This window comes from Cryptococcus neoformans, chromosome 9 (genome assembly GCF_000149245.1).
Source record: "Cryptococcus neoformans var. grubii H99 chromosome 9, complete sequence".
Classification (NCBI taxonomy): domain Eukaryota; kingdom Fungi; phylum Basidiomycota; class Tremellomycetes; order Tremellales; family Cryptococcaceae; genus Cryptococcus; species Cryptococcus neoformans.
The window spans coordinates 892,641-908,793 of record NC_026753.1 but is presented as its reverse complement, the minus strand read 5'-3'; the positions used below and the strand labels follow the sequence as shown (position 1 = coordinate 908,793).

Here is a 16,153-nt window from a genome sequence, read left to right as displayed (position 1 = left end):
ATTTGTGTCATGCGCATTCAAGAGATGCTTGAGCTATATCGTCTTTGGAAGAGAATACTACATTGACGTTTGCATGGAAGGGCTTATTCAAGGGATCAATTCCCAGCGGAAGGAATGACGAATTTGATCCCGTCAACGGTGTCCTCAACCAACGCTATTAGTAGAAGAAGTCATTTATTCAAGCAGAAGGATAAGTAAAATGCCATTAAGGAGGGTGAGATCAGCCACGTGTCACGTACTGTGCGATCTATACAATGCGCGTCGCGTCGGCCGGAAAACGAAGAAAAGTAAAAAGAAAAGTAGAGATCCAAAGTAAGACGCTAGACCGGCCGTGTGGAAATGGGAATCGGCCATCCAACAACGAATGGACCGAGAGTGGGAGTGTACCCCTATATCCATCTGTTTTCCTGCTGGTTCACTTGGATGCAGAGCGGATATGCGTTACATCCGTCTGCTCTGTCCTTTTCTCGATTATATCTACCCAAAATTGGACGACAAATGTTTCCTCACCTTCTTCTCAATTGATCAATCAACCCGCTTCTATTTCGATTCCTCTTTAAACGCATACCCAATCTTGCCCAATCAACTGGTCGCTCACCATGGCGCTCAATGAATCAAGCAGTCTTAAGGGTGAGTGTAGACCTCTTGTGAAAAAAAAAAGTTTAACCATTCATTGTCGACATAGTTACACTCCCCTCTACTCTTCAGACTACCCCTTCTGATTATCAGGAGACTACGACTACTCCGCCTACCTTGACCTTTGCAAACTCGGAGCCACGACCGAGTCCTTCCCTCCATCGTTCCCTGCGCAACATCGGTTTGGCCGACGGCAGCATGACTTGTGCCCCAGGCTATATCCTCATCTGCATTCATCATGACCCCTTGTCTCGTTACACGCTTGGCATCAATTTTACCACCTTTGTGGGTCTTTGCCCCACGACCCCTGCTAGTACCAGCACTTCCGGCGGTCCCGCCTTTTCCTCTTTTACACCCAAGTTCGCCGACCATATGCGATGTCATGTCATCCAGCGCTTGCTGCACACTGTCATGCACGACCGTCTCGCCAACATGCCGGGTTGCCACACCTGGGAATCGTTGGTCAATGCGGCGTACCGTTACTGCACCTGGGCTATGGAATGTATCTTCCTCGGCACCGATGCAAATGTTCAATTCGGGATTGCTTGTTATCCCCACTTGAAAGAGCTCGAAGAGGCGGCAAGGACGCTCAGGAAGGATAGTATGGGCGAGTGGGATGATGTGGTGCAGATTGGGGTGGATAGGTTGTTGGAAATACTACCTTGTGGTGAACGGACCTTGATCAACAAGAGAAGGATCGAAAAGGAACGACTGCAAGCGCTTCTAAAAGCTCAAACTCAAGTCAAGGCCAAGCATGAGGCCAGATGTCAGGTGGCAACCCCGATCCCAGCTCCAGCTGTCATTCCTGTCTCTGCACCTGCTCCGGTTATAATCAAGCGTAAAAAATACAGTAGCCTACGCAAGCTGATGGGACGTGCGGGGTCGGTGATTGGCAGGCAGAAGATGCGGGCAAGGGCGTCTGCGATTATCGAGAAGGGAAAGGCCGGCTTCTACGATAGGCAAAAGGTCCAGCGCATGGAGCCGGCTCCATCCATGTCTCGTCCTGCGGGAGTGTCTTGTGTGTGATTGTCAGCTGGCCGTGAAGATAGTCTTGGAGCTGTGTATAGGGATACTACATGATGTGCATGCAGTGTGTTTTCAAAGCAATTGCCACGTGGTGTTCGCGTGGGTCGGAAACGAGGTTCGCGTTGTTATGGTTCTTGTTTTGAGATTCTCGCGCTGGCTACACGTACGCACCATACACTGCAGACGACAGCGGCAAGCATACAGACGGCAACGCTGACATCCCAGCCACACACACCATGTCCGCCATCCGCGCACTCACGAGCCCCGTCACCGCCTGCTTCTCCACCTCTCTCTCCCCGCATGCCGCATTCCACCGCTTCCTCCATGCGCTCTCCGCCTCCATCCGCCGCCTCGACCTCTCCCGCGACCCGCGCAAGACCTTGGACCGCCTCAGGCAGCACAGGTTCACCCTTGCCAACACTTTGCCCCGCGCGTTCATGCTTCTGTGCGCCTCCTACAGTCTCTACATCATGACCACCCCGCCCTTCCCACTCAAGCTCGGGATACCCATCGCATACATCGCCGCTGTCATCTTCCCGATCACGTCGCAGTTTGTCTGGCCGGCGACACCCATCTTTGCATGGCTCATCACCTTTTTCTCCGCCCGTTTCATCCCTTCCGGCCGCCGGCCCGAAATCCACGTCGCCCTTCTCCCAGCCCTTGAATCCGTCCTCTACGGTGCCAACATTTCTGATCTCCAAACACGATATACCAACGCTTTCCTTGATGTGGTCGCCTGGCTGCCCTATGGGGTATTACATTTCACCCTTCCATTCGTCGTGGCTGTTATCCTTTGGTCACTGGGACCTAGGGGTGCGGTTCAGTTCTGGGGTTTGGCCTTTGGGTGGATGAATTTGCTCGGTGTCGTCTGCCAGCTCCTCTTCCCTGCTGCCGCGCCTTGTAAGTACCTCTCTCTTTTATTTAATATATCCATACTTAATATGCCGGGCAGGGTACGAAATCATTCACGGTCTTACCCCCGCCGACTATTCCATGGCTGGCTCTCCCGGCGGTCTCATGCGTATCGACCGCGTCTTCCATTCTTCAGGCTATACCAACGCATTCGGTTCCGCTCCTCTTGTTTTTGGCGCCTTCCCCTCCCTCCATTCAGGATGTGCCGTCATGGAAGCCCTCTTCCTCTCCCATTTCTTCCCATCCCTCAAGGGCCTGTATTGGGGCTATGTCGGTGTCCTCTGGTGGGCGACCATGTACCTCTCCCACCACTACCTCATCGACCTCGTTGGCGGAGCTTGTCTGAGCGTCTTGGTGTTCTACTTGTGCATGCCTGAAGGTTTCAAGGACGTTGATCAGATACAGTGGGAGGCGGTGGAAGGGGATGGATACGAGATGATTGGCGGACCCAGAACAGGCACAGGTCCTGAGATTGATTTGGATGAGGAAATTAGAAAGTTGGAAGAACAAGGCGAAGCGCTTTTTGAGCAGGTGATAGGGGATGAAGAGTCTCGGATCGAGACAAGGGGAGAAGGAAACAGTGGCGCGGGCGGGAATCTGAGTGGGAATGAAAGTGGTGATAGTGCAGATAGCGGTAGGGGAAAGGGCAAGGGGAAGGGGAAGGGGAAACAAACTGCCAAAAAGCCAAAGGCGAAGGAGCAAAGATCGGTTAGCTGGGGAGAAACAAAGGTGATGGGTGAAGGAGCGCAGGTGGCTTCAGAGAATAGCTCTTAGATATCTGTTTTAAAACAGTAGTATACCCAACAATTTTTTGACGATATACCCTACCACTATGATCTTAATAATGCAGAATAGAAAAACACCTTGCCCCTCTCGCAGGCGTCAACACATGGAGTCTAGGCAGTTAAATCACACTACATCATCATCGCCGAAAAAAATAAACCTAGTAACTCCAACCCAACCCTCCTGGTACAGGCCTGTTCGTCCACCGACTGATAATTCCCATCGCCCTCGCCCTCCTCACAAGTTTACCCACCCGCCTTTGCGACTTCCAAGTCAACCCGGTCTCCGCCCGACTTCTTATCTTGCCCATCGGGTTGACGAATTCATAGGCGAAATTAGGGTTCATATCGTGCACCAAGGGGTTCGTTTTGGTGATGTAAAAAGGATCAAGCTTGACGGCGATTTTCTTGGGAGGACCAAGAAGAGGTGGACGGGGCAAAGGTCGAGCGGTGGGGTAGATGGATTCTTGGGTGAATGCTTGAGGGGCAGTAAACTAGAAGAGTTGAGAAAACCCAAAGGAGTCAGCCTTTATGTCGACATGCGTACTTTCCCCCGGGTTACCAACGAGGAGAAAAAGAAAAAAAAGGGGGAAATGGATAAAGGCGTACTTGGTTGGCTTTGAATTGTTCTCGGTTATCCTGCACCTCGTTCTTCATCAGAGGTGACGTTTGGGCAGCAGCTCGTTCGCCAAACGCTTTTTGGAAAATCTCGGTGGGATTGGCAGCGGGTTGCCGCGCCGGGCAAGAAGTGTGGAGAGTGCGGACGGCGGATGTAAGACGAGGAAGACGTGAAAAGGACATCATTTTACGAGGTGGCAATATGGCTGTTACAAGTGTGCAAAATGGAGATGGTTGAGGAATTACACTCACTGCAGTCGAAAGAATCAAACCCCGCTGCAAAGAAAGAACTAAGTTTACGTAAGAGTTGTTTTGAATAATGTCGAACCCTCCACCAAGATTTCCAGGAAACAAATGAACCGAGTCCAAAGTCACTCGCTGCGTCGCCTATATCAAACCCAAAAAACATGTCCAAGCCACAGGGCAAAGCTGGCCCTTCAAAACCCTATGGACGTCCGCAGAAACCTATACATAAGACGATCGATCTCTTGAAGAAGAATCAGGCCGCGGCTGCAAAAGGCAAGGGCAAAGAAAATGAGGTTCTCGGTGGTGTTATGAGTCTCGTAGATGGCAAGTGTTTGGTAGCTGTTGCGAGATGCTAAGCCGATGCTGACTGTTTGGATGAAGAGGTGAAGAGGCTCCCTGGAATGATCTCGGTGGAGAAGTTTGCTCAGGTGAATATATTCTTTCGTGGCAGTGAAAACCGTTTATTGATGAGTTGTCATTGGCAGACGAGAGCGATGGAGATACATGCATTCCAGACAGCCATCAAGACCGCTGCGTAAGCTGAACATTACTATAAAAAGCTGTTAACCGTACTGAGTAACCCAATCGGCAGAGCTCAAGGAAGTACTCGCGCCTTCCAATCACTACCTCGTCATCTCCGACGTCGAGCTGCGAGCCATAACCCTCGCCGAGTCCCAAAACGTCTTCGAAGTCGAGCAGCTGCCGAGGTACGCTTGACCATCGTAAATCTGCCTATAACCATAACTTACGAATCTCTTGGACATTTGAAACGTTGCCATTCTTCAGATCGACGCTGGAGACACGATAGCAAAGAAACATCGCAAAATCGCCAAACTCCGGGCTAAAGGCAACCTCCGCGACCGACTTTCCCGTACTGCCATCTTCCGTATCCGCCAACGATCCAAGCGCTGGCTACCAACGCATATATGGCATGCGAAGCGGTATCATATGGCGAACATCTGGGGGTGGAGGTTACCTATTACACCGACGCTGAAGAGCTTTAGGCCGGCGTATAGGGCAGGGAAGAGGAAGGCAATTGCGTGGGACATGAGTTATTATGGTGTAATTGAAGTAGAAGGGATAAAGGAGGAGATTGTGAAATTGTTGACTGGGGTGACTTTTGGAAAGTTTGCTGGTGACAAGTAGGTCCTTTTTTCTCAAACAGACTAGAGCAGAAAGGGGCGGCGAAAACTGACCCGAGTAAAAAAAAAAAAGGTTCGAGAATGGATCAAGAGTAGCAGAAGTTTTGGTGTACCAACCAGAGTCCTTCCCTCGAGGATTAATTGGACCAGCAGAAATCCTTTGGCAGCCATTGACGCAAGACAAAAGCCCACATAATGACGCGCGACGTATCTGGATTCGAGTCCATCCATCCATCTTTGACCAAGTGTTCTCGACCCTCAAAGCCGTTTCTGGTAATACCTTGGCCGAAGAAAACCTCTCCAAAAGAGTTCAAGCGCTTCAACTCAGGGATCTTCGCGGGGAATTGGAGTCGTTTGAGATCATGGGGCCTAAATCCGGTGAGGTACTAAGAAGAGTGTTGCGGTTGTGTAAAAGTGAAAAGGGGGTGAAATCCAAGGTAAGCCAGATTATAATTGTAGCTTTCTGCGCGACTGGGTGAATTGATAGAATTTAGTTTTTCGACGTTTTGGGAGACCCGGCAGAGGTGCCGTCGAGAACGATAGTGGGGCTGAACGTGCATGATCCTAGATTACAGTGAGTCTTTCTCTTTCTTATACAATGCCCAGAGAGACGCTCATGGGTCGATGCAGCTTTCCTCCACCACGAATAGGAGAACATGAAGAAAGTTTATCCAACGATGGCGTCTTGCGTTCCAGTGATACTCTACCATCGCCAGAGCTTGCCCAATCTGTATTATGGGACCCAGCTGCTCGTGAGCTTGCTTCAGAGGTCATGTACACAAAATATCAGTTGGACGCTCGTCGACACAAGGTCAGTACTTTGCTTAATCGAGAATCTCTGCATGATCTGATTTTTTTCTTTTTTTTATAGCTTGGGATGCCCGGTACTCGTCTGCATCCTACTTCCTCTGATAACCGTATTCCCCTTATTCTCTTCCACCGCTCCACCCGACCTCCATCTTCTCCCACCCCCGAATCCTTCCACGGTTTCACACTCCTCTTCCCTTCCTCCTGGGCGCAGTACCTCCTCACCTCCATAGCGTACACCGGTACTTTGATCGGTGGCTTGAACGAGAGAAAAGTTCAGCATCGTGAGGCAGGTACGCCTAGTTTCCCGGAGCATTTCGGTCAGGTTTGTGTGGCTGGAGAGAAATGGGAGAAGAGTAAAGCGGAGGAGGCGGAGAAGAGGTGGGAAAGGAAGCCGCCGGCAAAGAGGGTTGCGTTTGATAAGCTGGGGACGAGCCGTCCTTGGATACCCGATTGGAGTACTTTGATGGTAGGTCATGCATGGCGCTCATACATTGGAAACATTTTGACTGATTATAACTTTAACAGGGCCAGGGGACAACGACTTTGGAAGAGGCTGCTCTGAATGGCGAACCATCGACCCACCCTTACCTTCTTCCACATCCATTCACCGCGCATCTCGAAGCTTCTCTAACCCCATCTAAATTGTTGAAGAACATCAACACGTTTCGCTCCCAGCGCGGCCTATCCGCCTTGCCATCTGTTAGGCAAGCTGAACTGTTCAGGGAAGCTGTATTGCATGTGGAGCTGAACGTGGTTGGAAGAGGGTCTCCCGGCGATATGGCAGTCATCTGTGGACTGACCGAGGAGGAAAGGAAAGCTTGGATAGGGGCATATGAAGGAGATGGTGATGAGTTTGGATTAGCAGGGGAGATCAGTGAGCTTCAGCGAGTGAGTGTCTTGTGTCTCTGTTTTGCTGTTTGCAAGTCTCCTAACAACACAATTATCAGCTGGGCGAAGTTCGTGCACCTGAAAAAAATCTCATAGGCTATACATCAACGGGCAATATCTCTCTCTCAAGAGGTAAAGGTCACGCTCTCGGTATGATTACCCTCGCGGGTTATCTGGATCTCCTCAAAGCTGCGAACGGGGAGGTGAAGGGAAGTGAGTGGGATGGAAAGGCATTGGTCTGCGTGAGGAACAGGGATGGGAGGATAGCGAGGTTAGCAGAGGTGCGGGTGGCTTGCTGAGTCGTCATAGATTAGCCCTGTTAGATGTATTTGTAGTCAGTGTATACATGATTATCGATTTTGTATGCGGTGTCCTGCTTCGCGGCTATGCTCTGAGCCGAGACTGGGACTCGTGCATGGAGATGTGGGTCCATCCACCAGCTGAAGCAAGTGATGCATGCATCCAGGCTAGGAAGTATACATAATAGTCGCCCTGGGTATGGATGAATGAGATGGAGTAGCTATGTATGTATGCATGAGCTGTCGGGATAAAAAGGGAAAAAAGAGTGTCGGGCGGAAATGGGCCTGTCCAGGCGACGTGGTGGATGCCGGGAGAGGGGCGGTGGATGGTCGCGGGCGGCCGCAGAGTGACGCTCCCGGGCCTATGCCCAGCAGCGACGGCGCAACCCTGAGGGATGTCCTCAGATCCGTCAAAGTACTCATACCAACCTCCGTTTCTATTATACAGCACACTTTCGTCTCCACAGGCATCACCATCCCTCACCAGCACCCGCCAGTTCTCCAATTAAACGACGGCATTGACGCTGCCACATAGGCCTTCGACGACGAAAACTCTGGCTGTCCGCGGTGATCACGCGCTTATAGGTGAGAAAAAAGCTGCGGAACGACCAGGAGAAAGAGTCATTTCATCTACTCGATACTGTACACTGTATAAGGAAAGGTGAGTGGGTGCGTGCGATGATGAAAAGCTGGTAGGGGTATGGGATGTCGAGGTGACGATGGGACGGATGGCGATGGGGCGGAGCGAGATGATGGTAGGGCGTGGCTGGCGGCGACAGTGGTGAGGACGCCCTGGGCTGTGGGCATGCTGTCCAGGGCGGGCTCTCCGACGCGCTGCTCTGGGCTGGTAGACAGTAGGGAGGAAGGAAAATTAGAGAGACGCGAAAACCCAACATTAGAGACGCGTAGGGAGGAAGAAAGGTCGCACCGCTGAGAAAAACCCTCTCGGTGGCTGTCATATACCTTTATTTCTTTTCCCTCCCCGTCTCACGCCGTGTTCGCGTGTCTGTCTACTGCATGCTCACTCGTATTCTGTAGCAAAAACAACCATGGACACATACCCCCAACAACATCTTCCTTCCTCTATGCTGGCGTCTGACGCTCAAGTGGGTGTCGGAATATCCGCCTCCTCATCGGTCGGATCCCCCCAGAGCGTAAGCCTGCTGCTCAATTATGACAATAATGTGCCATACGTTGACTGTTCTCTCTAGCCTTCTTCCAAACCCTCCTCAACTCACAAAATCACCCTGCGAATGCCTCAGCAACCAGAATCTACTGCTGACCTTGACTCTGAATCTGAATCATTGACGCCTGGACCTGAAGAAATCGACATTGGGCAGGGCGTTGGGGAAGAAGTCAGCGACCAAGAGGGAGCAGGAGATGATGAAAGTGAAGGACAAGGAGAAGGTGAAGGAGAAGCCGAGCAGGATGACTTTAATTATGATGACGAGGAAGAAGAAGACTACGATGAAGATGAAGTAATGGAGGAAGGGGATGATGATGACGACGATGATGATCCTAGTTTTGGTGAGAGGAAGAAGAACGCCAAAAAGGCGAGGGCCAAGATCGATAGCGACCGACCGGTAAAGCAGAAAAAGGGTAAGTGTCCTGGATCCAAGGCTTGAAATGTAAACTGACTCAGTTTTCACAGCCGGCGGTGCTTTTCCTATGCGCAAGCAAGTAGATGAATCCTCCGATGAAGATTACGGGACAAAGGCGCACAAGAAAAAGTATTTTTCCAAGACTGGTGTTTCACGTAGAGCCACCCCTGGTACTCCATACTCCGAAGACAACGCGTTCAGACGCGGAGCCGCCAAGAAGGTGGTGACATACAATGAGGCCGATGTGGACTATGGACTTGAGAGCGAGGATGAAGGCGCAGATACTGGTTATTACTACACCGCCGGTGCTCCTGTGGAAGGTGTGTGACGAATGATTAGGCCTGGCGGCACGAGCTGATTTTTTTTTCTTCTTTGTTTTGTGTAGCCGAGCCAGCTGACGAGATTGATCAAGTCATGTTTCATTGGCGAGATGAAAGCCACAAGGATGATCCCAAGGATATCCCTCAAGTCAACCTTGTAAGTCGCATCGGTTTGTGCTTGGCACTTTCTGATCATCGACTTGCAGCGATTTCATATCAAATGGAAAGACTACTCCCACATTCACAACACCGACGAAACATATGCTTTCCTCAAAAACTACAAGGGTTTCAAAAAGGTCGAAAACTACATTACAAAAGTATGGACAATTGATCAGCGTTACCACCATCCTGAACCCGATGCTCCTTGGAAACCTACTCAGGAAGAGATGGAGCAGTATGAGATCGACAAGGAAAGGATCAAGGAGCTGCAGGAGAGTTACAAGATTGTGGAACGAGTTTTGGATGAAAAGGAAGAGAAACGAAAAGAAGGTCGAGCGACGTTGTTCTTTGTCAAATGGATGAGTGAGTCACGCTGTAACTATAATTATGAGCCAACCGCCGACAACCCCACGTAGACCTTCAATATAGCGACTGCACCTGGGAAAGTAAGTGCGCATGCCCGGAATTCTGACTAACAATTGTAGCCTACGAGGATGTAATGGAATGCCAAGGCGCCAAAGAAGGCATCGAAGAATTCCATCAGCGTCAAGCTCGAACGACTACCCCTGCCCGATCGATCAGCTATAGTATCGATAACAGGCCTACCTATCAGAAGATTGCTGAAAACCCTCCTTACCTTGCGTGCGGCGGTGCTTTGAAACCGTTCCAGCTTACTGGGTTAAACTGGCTAGCGTATGTATGGAGTAAGGGAGAGAATGGTATTCTTGCCGATGAAGTAAGTGCTTTTTCTTTGCATACAAATAATGGGCGGAAAGATGTTGATGAGGCTGCTTCTTCCACTTGCAGATGGGTCTCGGTAAAACCGTCCAATCCGTCTCTTTTCTCTCATACCTCTTCCATGTCCAACATCAATATGGCCCTTTCCTTGTTGTTGTCCCTCTGTCGACCATCTCCGCTTGGCAGGCCCAGTTCAAAAAATGGGCGCCTGATTTGAACGTCATCTGTTATATGGGTTCGGCTAGGTCTCGAGACGTCATTCGACAGTTTGAATTTGGACCACTGAAGAATTTGAAGTTCAACGTCCTTCTTACGACATATGAGTTTATTCTCAAGGATAGACAGGATTTGCAGCAGATCAAATGGCAGGTCTTGGCTGTTGATGAGGTAAGTCCTTGGTACTTTGATGAAGTGGAGGGCGGAATGAAAGACTGATGGGCGTAAATTAGGCACATCGACTTAAGAATCACGAGTCTCAGCTTTACGAGGCGCTCAAGAGTTTCTGGAGTGCCTCCAAGTTGTTGATCACCGGAACCCCGCTTCAAAACAACGTCAAGGGTGCGTTCCTCGCCATGAATTGGAAACGGCATATGCTAATATCAGCTTACCAGAACTCCTCGCGTTGATGCACTTCTTAATGCCCGAGAAATGTAAGTGCCTTCCAAAAGCAGATGAATAAGGTTGTGCTGAACGTGTCCTAGTCCAACTCGCGAACGACTTTGACCTCAACGATGCGAGTGAAGACCAGGGAGCCAAGATCAAGGATCTTCACGACAAGCTTACCACGCTCATGTTACGAAGGTTGAAAAAGGACGTTGTCAAAGAGCTACCTACCAAATCCGAGAGAATTCTCCGTGTGGAAATGTCCGCCATGCAGACCCATTACTACAAGAGTAAGGCAATGCTTGCTTATTTGACATTCGTCAGGGTAGAACTGATGGCCCGTAGATATCCTAACGAAGAACTTTGCGGTCTTGAGTAAAGGTGGCACTCAACAAGTCAGTTTGATGAATGTTGCGATGGAGTTAAAAAAGGCCTCGTAAGCGCTATATCACGGTCGCGGCAAGTATCTGAGCTCATACATGTCATCACAGGAACCACCCATACCTCTTTGAAGGAGCAGAGGACCGCAACAAACCTGCCAACGAGATTCTCCGCGGTCTCGTCATGAATTCTGGCAAGATGGTCTGCCTTGACATGCTTCTCTCTCGACTGAAATCCGATGGGCACCGTGTCCTCATCTTCTCACAGATGGTTCGTCTGCTCGATATCATCTCGGATTACATGACAGCCAGAGGTTATGTGCATCAACGATTAGACGGAACGGTACCTTCTGATGTGAGGAAAAAATCGATCGAGCACTTTAACGCCCCTGGCTCTCCCGACTTTGCGTTTTTGTTGTCCACCAGAGCGGGTGGTCTCGGGATTAACTTGGAGACGGCCGATACGGTCATCATCTTCGACGTAAGTTGCTGCAATCTAGGGTGTCTGATAGATAACATGGCTGATGGCGTTGATTTTGTAGTCTGACTACAATCCGCAAAACGACTTGCAAGCCATGGCCCGAGCACATCGTATCGGCCAGCAACGCCATGTCAGCATTTTCAGGTGGGCGTTTTGACTTCCTGACGGGCGTCTTAGTGTGCTGATCAAGAGACAGATTGGTATCAAAGGGAACTATCGAAGAAGATATTCTTGAACGAGCCATGAGGAAAATGCTCTTGGAGTATGCCAGTAAGTGACCCTTCGGTTCACATTCGGCACTTGTACTAAGACACTTGTAGTTATCAACAAGATGGACACCACTGGTGCCCATATTAACGGTAGTTCCACTCCCAAAGACAAGAATGGCGACCTTTCGAAAGAAGAACTCTCGGCCATCCTCAAGTTTGGTGCTCGCAACATGTTCAAGACCGATGATAGCACGCAGAACAAGAAGCTCGACGATATGAACCTCGACGATATCCTCAACAATGCAGATGCCTTTGATACCGAGTCTGCCGCTGCTCCTGGCACAACATCTCTGGGTGGTGAGGGTTTCCTGTCGCAGTTTGCTGCTATCCAAGACGTGAAGGCGGATGTGGACAACTTGTCTTGGGATGAAATCATTCCCGAGGATGAAAGAGGCAAGGCGGAGGAGGAAGAAAAAGCGGCTGCGACAGCGGAGATAGTCGCTGCAAGCTCAAGAAAGCGAGCAGCCGCCAAGGCACCCGGGACTTATCAGGATATGGATCTCGATGACCACGACGGAAGCAGCAAACCCGGCTCACCCAGCGACAAAAAACCTAAGGTTGCGGGGCAGCCTAAGAAGACCCCAGCACAACGTGCATTAGAGTTGAAGGACCGTGATTTGCGAGTGTTAATCCGAGGTATCCAAAAATGGGGAGATATCCGTTCGCGATACGAGCCTATTGTCAAGGAAGCCAGGTTGGAGAACAAGAATCGGGTTGTCATCATCCAAACCTGCGAAGATATCATCACGCACGGCGAGCAAGCTATCGCGGCTCATAAAGCCCATATTCGAGACCTTCAAGAACGCGGTGAACCTATAAGTTCTTCCCTTCGTCAAAAGGCTATCTTGTTCACGTACAAAGGTGTCGTCTCTATCAACGCGGAAACTGTGGTGGCGAGATATTACGAGTTGAAGGCTCTCGTAGAGCACTTCAAGAGGGTGGAAGATTTCCCGGCTTACACAATCCCTCATGACAACCTGAAGCCCACAATGAACTGGACAGTGGAGTGGACAGCAAGAGAAGACTCTCAGTTGCTAGTTGGTATCTGGAAACATGGATTTGGGAGCTGGGAAGCTATTGCTCATGTGAGTGTACATTAGTAGATTTGAAAGCGTAGAGAAGCTGACGATGGAATAGGATCCGGAGCTTCAACTCAATGACAAGATCTTCCTGGAAGATCCCAAGGCCGCCAAGCTTGACCCTAATGCCCCTAAGCCGGGTGTTCCTGGTCCCGTCCACCTTCAGCGACGTGGTGATTATCTTTGTAGGTTGCATAAATTTTTATAATGGCACGGTATACGTGCTGATTGAAAGCTAGGTGGTATCATCCGGGAGTACGAAGAGAACCGTCGCATTCTGGTAGAACAGCAAGCTATGATCGCGAGCTTGCCTGCCAAAGAAGGTTTCGGCTTTGAACATCCACCTTTACCGTCAATCGCTGGACCTTCGAAAAAGCCTAGTCCTTCAGTTGCGAGCTCCAGCAAGGATAGGGACGCAGGCAAGGGTAAGAGACGGAAAACTCCGGAATACACGGACTCGGAGGATGAGTCTAGTTATGAATCAATGGACGAAGATGCTGTTAAGGAGTTATTGAGACCAGCAAAGAAACATCTTGTACGTCATCAAATAGTTCTTTTCCGCGTGAGTATCTTACTAATCTATATCGTTCGCAGAAAAAGCTTAAATCTGGGACGGAGAATCTCAGTCGGGAGGAGAAGATCGTTGCTCTTAAAGAATGCCTGGCGGGTATTGGTGCACGTATCGATGAGGTGGTGGCAGAAAAGGCGGCGGAAGGGCAGAATGCTACGAAGTGGAGAAAGCATTGCTGGGTGTAAGTCTTCAGTTTTCTTATTTCCTGGGCAAATTTGATAGATGGAGCAGATTTGCATCATTCTTCTGGCCAAGGCAAGGCGTCAATTACTCGAAGCTTATGGAGATCCATGGGAAGATGGTGGTATGTATCGAGGTAGTATTCTTTCAAAGTACCGCTGATAAGATGGTTGCAGAATGAGTCCGCACCAACGACAAATAAAGCAAAGGCTAAACCGAAAAGGAAGACTGAAGATGACCCAAGTAAACCGAAGAAGAAGCCCAAATCATCGGATAGTCAAAAGGAAGTTAAGGCTGAGGGCTCGTCTGGGGAGCAATTGTAGACTGTCGAGGACTCGACGGACAAAGCTAAGACTAAATTTCGTCTTTTATTTTTTGTTTTGTCTTGGTTTGTTATAGTGGTTTGTTTCTCTGCTGTTTCTTTTATTACTTGCATCGGGCATTTCTGCCGTTCGACATCTAATATGCATGGTTTGTCGAAATCTGCATTGATCTGCATCTCAGGCTTGGATCTGGGGGGTTGTTCCGCAATAGGAGTATAGGCTTTGTCCCTGAAACTCAAATGTCAACAATTGCAGCCGCGTTGATAGTTTCAAGAACGTACGTACGTACGACGTGTCATTCGCTCTCGATCAAACTATTTCACGTTCACTTTTGCATCTTGTCTTTCATCTCGCTCCTGTATATTCTGAGGCTCTCTTGGTCACCTACTCCACGGGCCAGAATGGCCAGGTTCCCGTTTCTCCGCACCCTCCTGCGAGGAAACACACCAGCAAAACTCCTCCTTCTCTTCTTCGCCCTCGTATTCTTCTTTGCGTTCCCCTTCTCATCTCGACATACATCTATCTTTGCCGATCCCGCGCTCAGGGAAGAAGCCAAAGCTGCTCCTCTATCCGAGCTTGGTACTGTCTATGAACGAGTTAGATTGGGAATCCTGGACGCTCGGCGGTTCAACGGCTCTCACGCTGCAGAGAAGCTGAGAGCACCTAAAACTCTACCAGATGGAACACTTAACTTCGACCCGGACCTTGAGACCTATGTGGGGAGATTGAGATGGTTCGTCAATAATTATTTTCGCAGCGCCCCACCTCATATCCAAATCGCCGGGAGTAATACACTCAAGAACTTGGTCAGGCGGTTACCGGCCAAGCACAGGGATGGCGACTTTCCTACGAAGGTGTGGGCAACTCACCCTCGAGGTATGGATGGAGTCGAAAGCGGATTCGAGCTCTGGGGAGAGCTTCTGCCCTTTCCCTTACCTCCATCCCTTGCCAATCAGCTGTCGCCTAACCATGAGGTTGTGTTCCTCAAACCAGCGAGAGTAGGGAAGGAATGGGATGTGGAAGTGTTGGATGATGATGGACTGGATAACGCGATGTCTGAATGGACGGGCGAGGAGATTGTAAGGGGGGTTAAGGGAGAGGGCAAGTGGAGTCAGCTATGGGGAAAGCTGGACAAGGGTGTGCTGAGAGCAGATCTCTTCCGGTAAGCAAGGGACTTTTTTTGGGGTGATTTGTTTCTGCTGATATCCGTGATGTGCTAGCTATGTCTCGATGCTCGTAGAAGGAGGCATCTACTCGGACTCTGACACTATGGTTCGTGTTTATCATGAACATGTATTGTCATTACTAAGACGCAATTGTAGCCCATCTCTCATCCATATGTATGGGGCCTTCATGCCCCCTCGATCCTCGACCAAGATCTTGAAGTTCTCAACGATCTGATGGTATCATCATTACTCCCGAAGTTTCCACCCCACAATCGATCCCCCCAAACCAACTCTCGATCTATCATAGATAGCGACAACAGCACATATACCCCACCTTATCCTGGCTTGCGTCTCTCTCGACGTGCTCCTGTATACACAGACGAGAATCCCAATCCGTCAAGTATCTTGAACCCCTCAATATCCATGGTCGTCGCTATTGAGTGGGATAGTCAAATCGGACGTACCCTGGGAATGTGGAAACAATGGACTTGGTTCAGGATTACGAGGAGTTGGAAAGATTGCTGTTTCCCGAGAGGACTGGAGATGGTCCAGAATCTTTTAGTGGTGAGTGTTGCTCTTTGTACCCAATATGTGACCCAACTGAATCATTTCAGTCGAAGCCTTTCCATCCTATCATGATGGATACTGTGGCTACCATTGCGCAGCTGGTAGAAACAGGAGTTTACAAGGAGTTAACTCCAGTAAGTCTGTTGGATTATCCTGTTGAATGTTACTGACCCACGACAGTTGGAACTTACTGGCCCTGGGCCTTTGTAAGTAGAATAAATCGATTTCAAGGATGGCAATAGGAACTGACCACATATGCAGTACGGATGCTGTCTTTAGATATCTGTTAGTGCAGTACGGCGTCACTCCAGATGAATTGAGGGCTCTGAGAGGTCCGGTGCGAGTTGGAGACATATT

The 16,153-nt window shown here is 49.7% G+C and overlaps 6 protein-coding genes and 1 non-coding gene; 5 read left to right on the top strand and 2 right to left on the bottom strand.

The window, feature by feature from the left end:
- Positions 1 to 11: 11 nt before the first annotated feature.
- CNAG_04454 (hypothetical protein) lies at positions 12 to 1,743 on the top strand. XM_012196420.1 has 2 exons: positions 12 to 630; positions 686 to 1,743. The coding sequence occupies exons 1-2, from the start codon at positions 600 to 602 to the stop codon at positions 1,660 to 1,662; spliced, it is 1,008 nt and encodes a 335-aa protein (XP_012051810.1). The 5' UTR covers positions 12 to 599; the 3' UTR covers positions 1,663 to 1,743.
- On the bottom strand, positions 678 to 1,698 carry CNAG_12854. The gene has a single exon (XR_001046133.1). It is a non-coding gene; the product is annotated as a hypothetical RNA (non-coding RNA).
- Positions 1,744 to 1,818: 75 nt separating the features above from the next.
- CNAG_04453 (inositolphosphorylceramide synthase) lies at positions 1,819 to 3,580 on the top strand. XM_012196419.1 has 2 exons: positions 1,819 to 2,562; positions 2,615 to 3,580. The coding sequence occupies exons 1-2, from the start codon at positions 1,899 to 1,901 to the stop codon at positions 3,346 to 3,348; spliced, it is 1,398 nt and encodes a 465-aa protein (XP_012051809.1). The 5' UTR covers positions 1,819 to 1,898; the 3' UTR covers positions 3,349 to 3,580.
- CNAG_04452 (small subunit ribosomal protein S18) lies at positions 3,383 to 4,210 on the bottom strand. XM_012196150.1 has 2 exons: positions 3,966 to 4,210; positions 3,383 to 3,850 (listed from the first exon to the last, which is right to left on the bottom strand). Exons 1-2 carry the CDS (start codon positions 4,158 to 4,160, stop codon positions 3,518 to 3,520), a joined length of 528 nt encoding a protein of 175 aa, XP_012051540.1. The 5' UTR covers positions 4,161 to 4,210; the 3' UTR covers positions 3,383 to 3,517.
- A 134-nt stretch (positions 4,211 to 4,344) lies between these two features.
- Positions 4,345 to 7,610, top strand: CNAG_04451 (ribonuclease P/MRP protein subunit POP1). XM_012196418.1 has 11 exons: positions 4,345 to 4,544; positions 4,602 to 4,648; positions 4,706 to 4,755; positions 4,813 to 4,927; positions 5,007 to 5,362; positions 5,436 to 5,799; positions 5,857 to 5,936; positions 5,993 to 6,173; positions 6,234 to 6,638; positions 6,698 to 7,060; positions 7,120 to 7,610. The coding sequence occupies exons 1-11, from the start codon at positions 4,382 to 4,384 to the stop codon at positions 7,357 to 7,359; spliced, it is 2,364 nt and encodes a 787-aa protein (XP_012051808.1). The 5' UTR covers positions 4,345 to 4,381; the 3' UTR covers positions 7,360 to 7,610.
- A 23-nt stretch (positions 7,611 to 7,633) lies between these two features.
- Positions 7,634 to 14,245, top strand: CNAG_04450 (chromodomain-helicase-DNA-binding protein 1). XM_012196149.1 has 22 exons: positions 7,634 to 8,020; positions 8,398 to 8,513; positions 8,571 to 8,958; positions 9,011 to 9,280; positions 9,346 to 9,437; positions 9,487 to 9,802; positions 9,856 to 9,885; positions 9,925 to 10,175; positions 10,247 to 10,564; positions 10,627 to 10,735; positions 10,789 to 10,827; positions 10,879 to 11,070; positions 11,126 to 11,216; positions 11,272 to 11,641; positions 11,703 to 11,785; positions 11,838 to 11,911; positions 11,962 to 12,995; positions 13,048 to 13,174; positions 13,229 to 13,524; positions 13,584 to 13,741; positions 13,792 to 13,864; positions 13,917 to 14,245. Exons 2-22 carry the CDS (start codon positions 8,409 to 8,411, stop codon positions 14,061 to 14,063), a joined length of 4,563 nt encoding a protein of 1,520 aa, XP_012051539.1. The 5' UTR covers positions 7,634 to 8,020; positions 8,398 to 8,408; the 3' UTR covers positions 14,064 to 14,245.
- An 85-nt stretch (positions 14,246 to 14,330) lies between these two features.
- CNAG_04449 (alpha-1,6-mannosyltransferase) overlaps positions 14,331 to 16,153 on the top strand; it is a 2,321-nt gene continuing 498 nt past the window's right edge. Inside the window, exons 1-6 of the mRNA XM_012196148.1 lie at positions 14,331 to 15,225; positions 15,284 to 15,335; positions 15,386 to 15,793; positions 15,844 to 15,930; positions 15,977 to 16,002; positions 16,058 to 16,153. Coding sequence (XP_012051538.1) covers positions 14,465 to 15,225; positions 15,284 to 15,335; positions 15,386 to 15,793; positions 15,844 to 15,930; positions 15,977 to 16,002; positions 16,058 to 16,153 — 1,430 coding nt within the window. The 5' untranslated portion in view covers positions 14,331 to 14,464. The remainder of the gene's footprint in view (positions 15,226 to 15,283; positions 15,336 to 15,385; positions 15,794 to 15,843; positions 15,931 to 15,976; positions 16,003 to 16,057) is intronic.

Coding starts and splice junctions, on each gene's coding strand:
- CNAG_04454 (XM_012196420.1), top strand. CDS start 600: ATGGCGCTCAATGAATCAAGCAGTCTTAAGG. Junction 631..685: donor TGAATCAAGCAGTCTTAAGG/GTGAGTGTAGAC, acceptor TTGTCGACATAG/TTACACTCCCCTCTACTCTT.
- CNAG_04453 (XM_012196419.1), top strand. CDS start 1,899: ATGTCCGCCATCCGCGCACTCACGAGCCCCGTCACCGCCTGCTTCTCC. Junction 2,563..2,614: donor CTTCCCTGCTGCCGCGCCTT/GTAAGTACCTCT, acceptor TATGCCGGGCAG/GGTACGAAATCATTCACGGT.
- CNAG_04452 (XM_012196150.1), bottom strand. CDS start 4,160: ATGATGTCCTTTTCACGTCTTCCTCGTCTTACATCCGCCGTCCGCACT. Junction 3,851..3,965: donor AACAATTCAAAGCCAACCAA/GTACGCCTTTAT, acceptor CAACTCTTCTAG/TTTACTGCCCCTCAAGCATT.
- CNAG_04451 (XM_012196418.1), top strand. CDS start 4,382: ATGTCCAAGCCACAGGGCAAAGCTGGCCCTTCAAAACCCTATGGACGT. Junction 5,363..5,435: donor GGAAAGTTTGCTGGTGACAA/GTAGGTCCTTTT, acceptor AAAAAAAAAAAG/GTTCGAGAATGGATCAAGAG. Junction 6,639..6,697: donor CCGATTGGAGTACTTTGATG/GTAGGTCATGCA, acceptor TAACTTTAACAG/GGCCAGGGGACAACGACTTT.
- CNAG_04450 (XM_012196149.1), top strand. CDS start 8,409: ATGGACACATACCCCCAACAACATCTTCCTTCCTCTATGCTGGCGTCT. Junction 8,514..8,570: donor CGGTCGGATCCCCCCAGAGC/GTAAGCCTGCTG, acceptor TGTTCTCTCTAG/CCTTCTTCCAAACCCTCCTC. Junction 9,886..9,924: donor TAGCGACTGCACCTGGGAAA/GTAAGTGCGCAT, acceptor TAACAATTGTAG/CCTACGAGGATGTAATGGAA.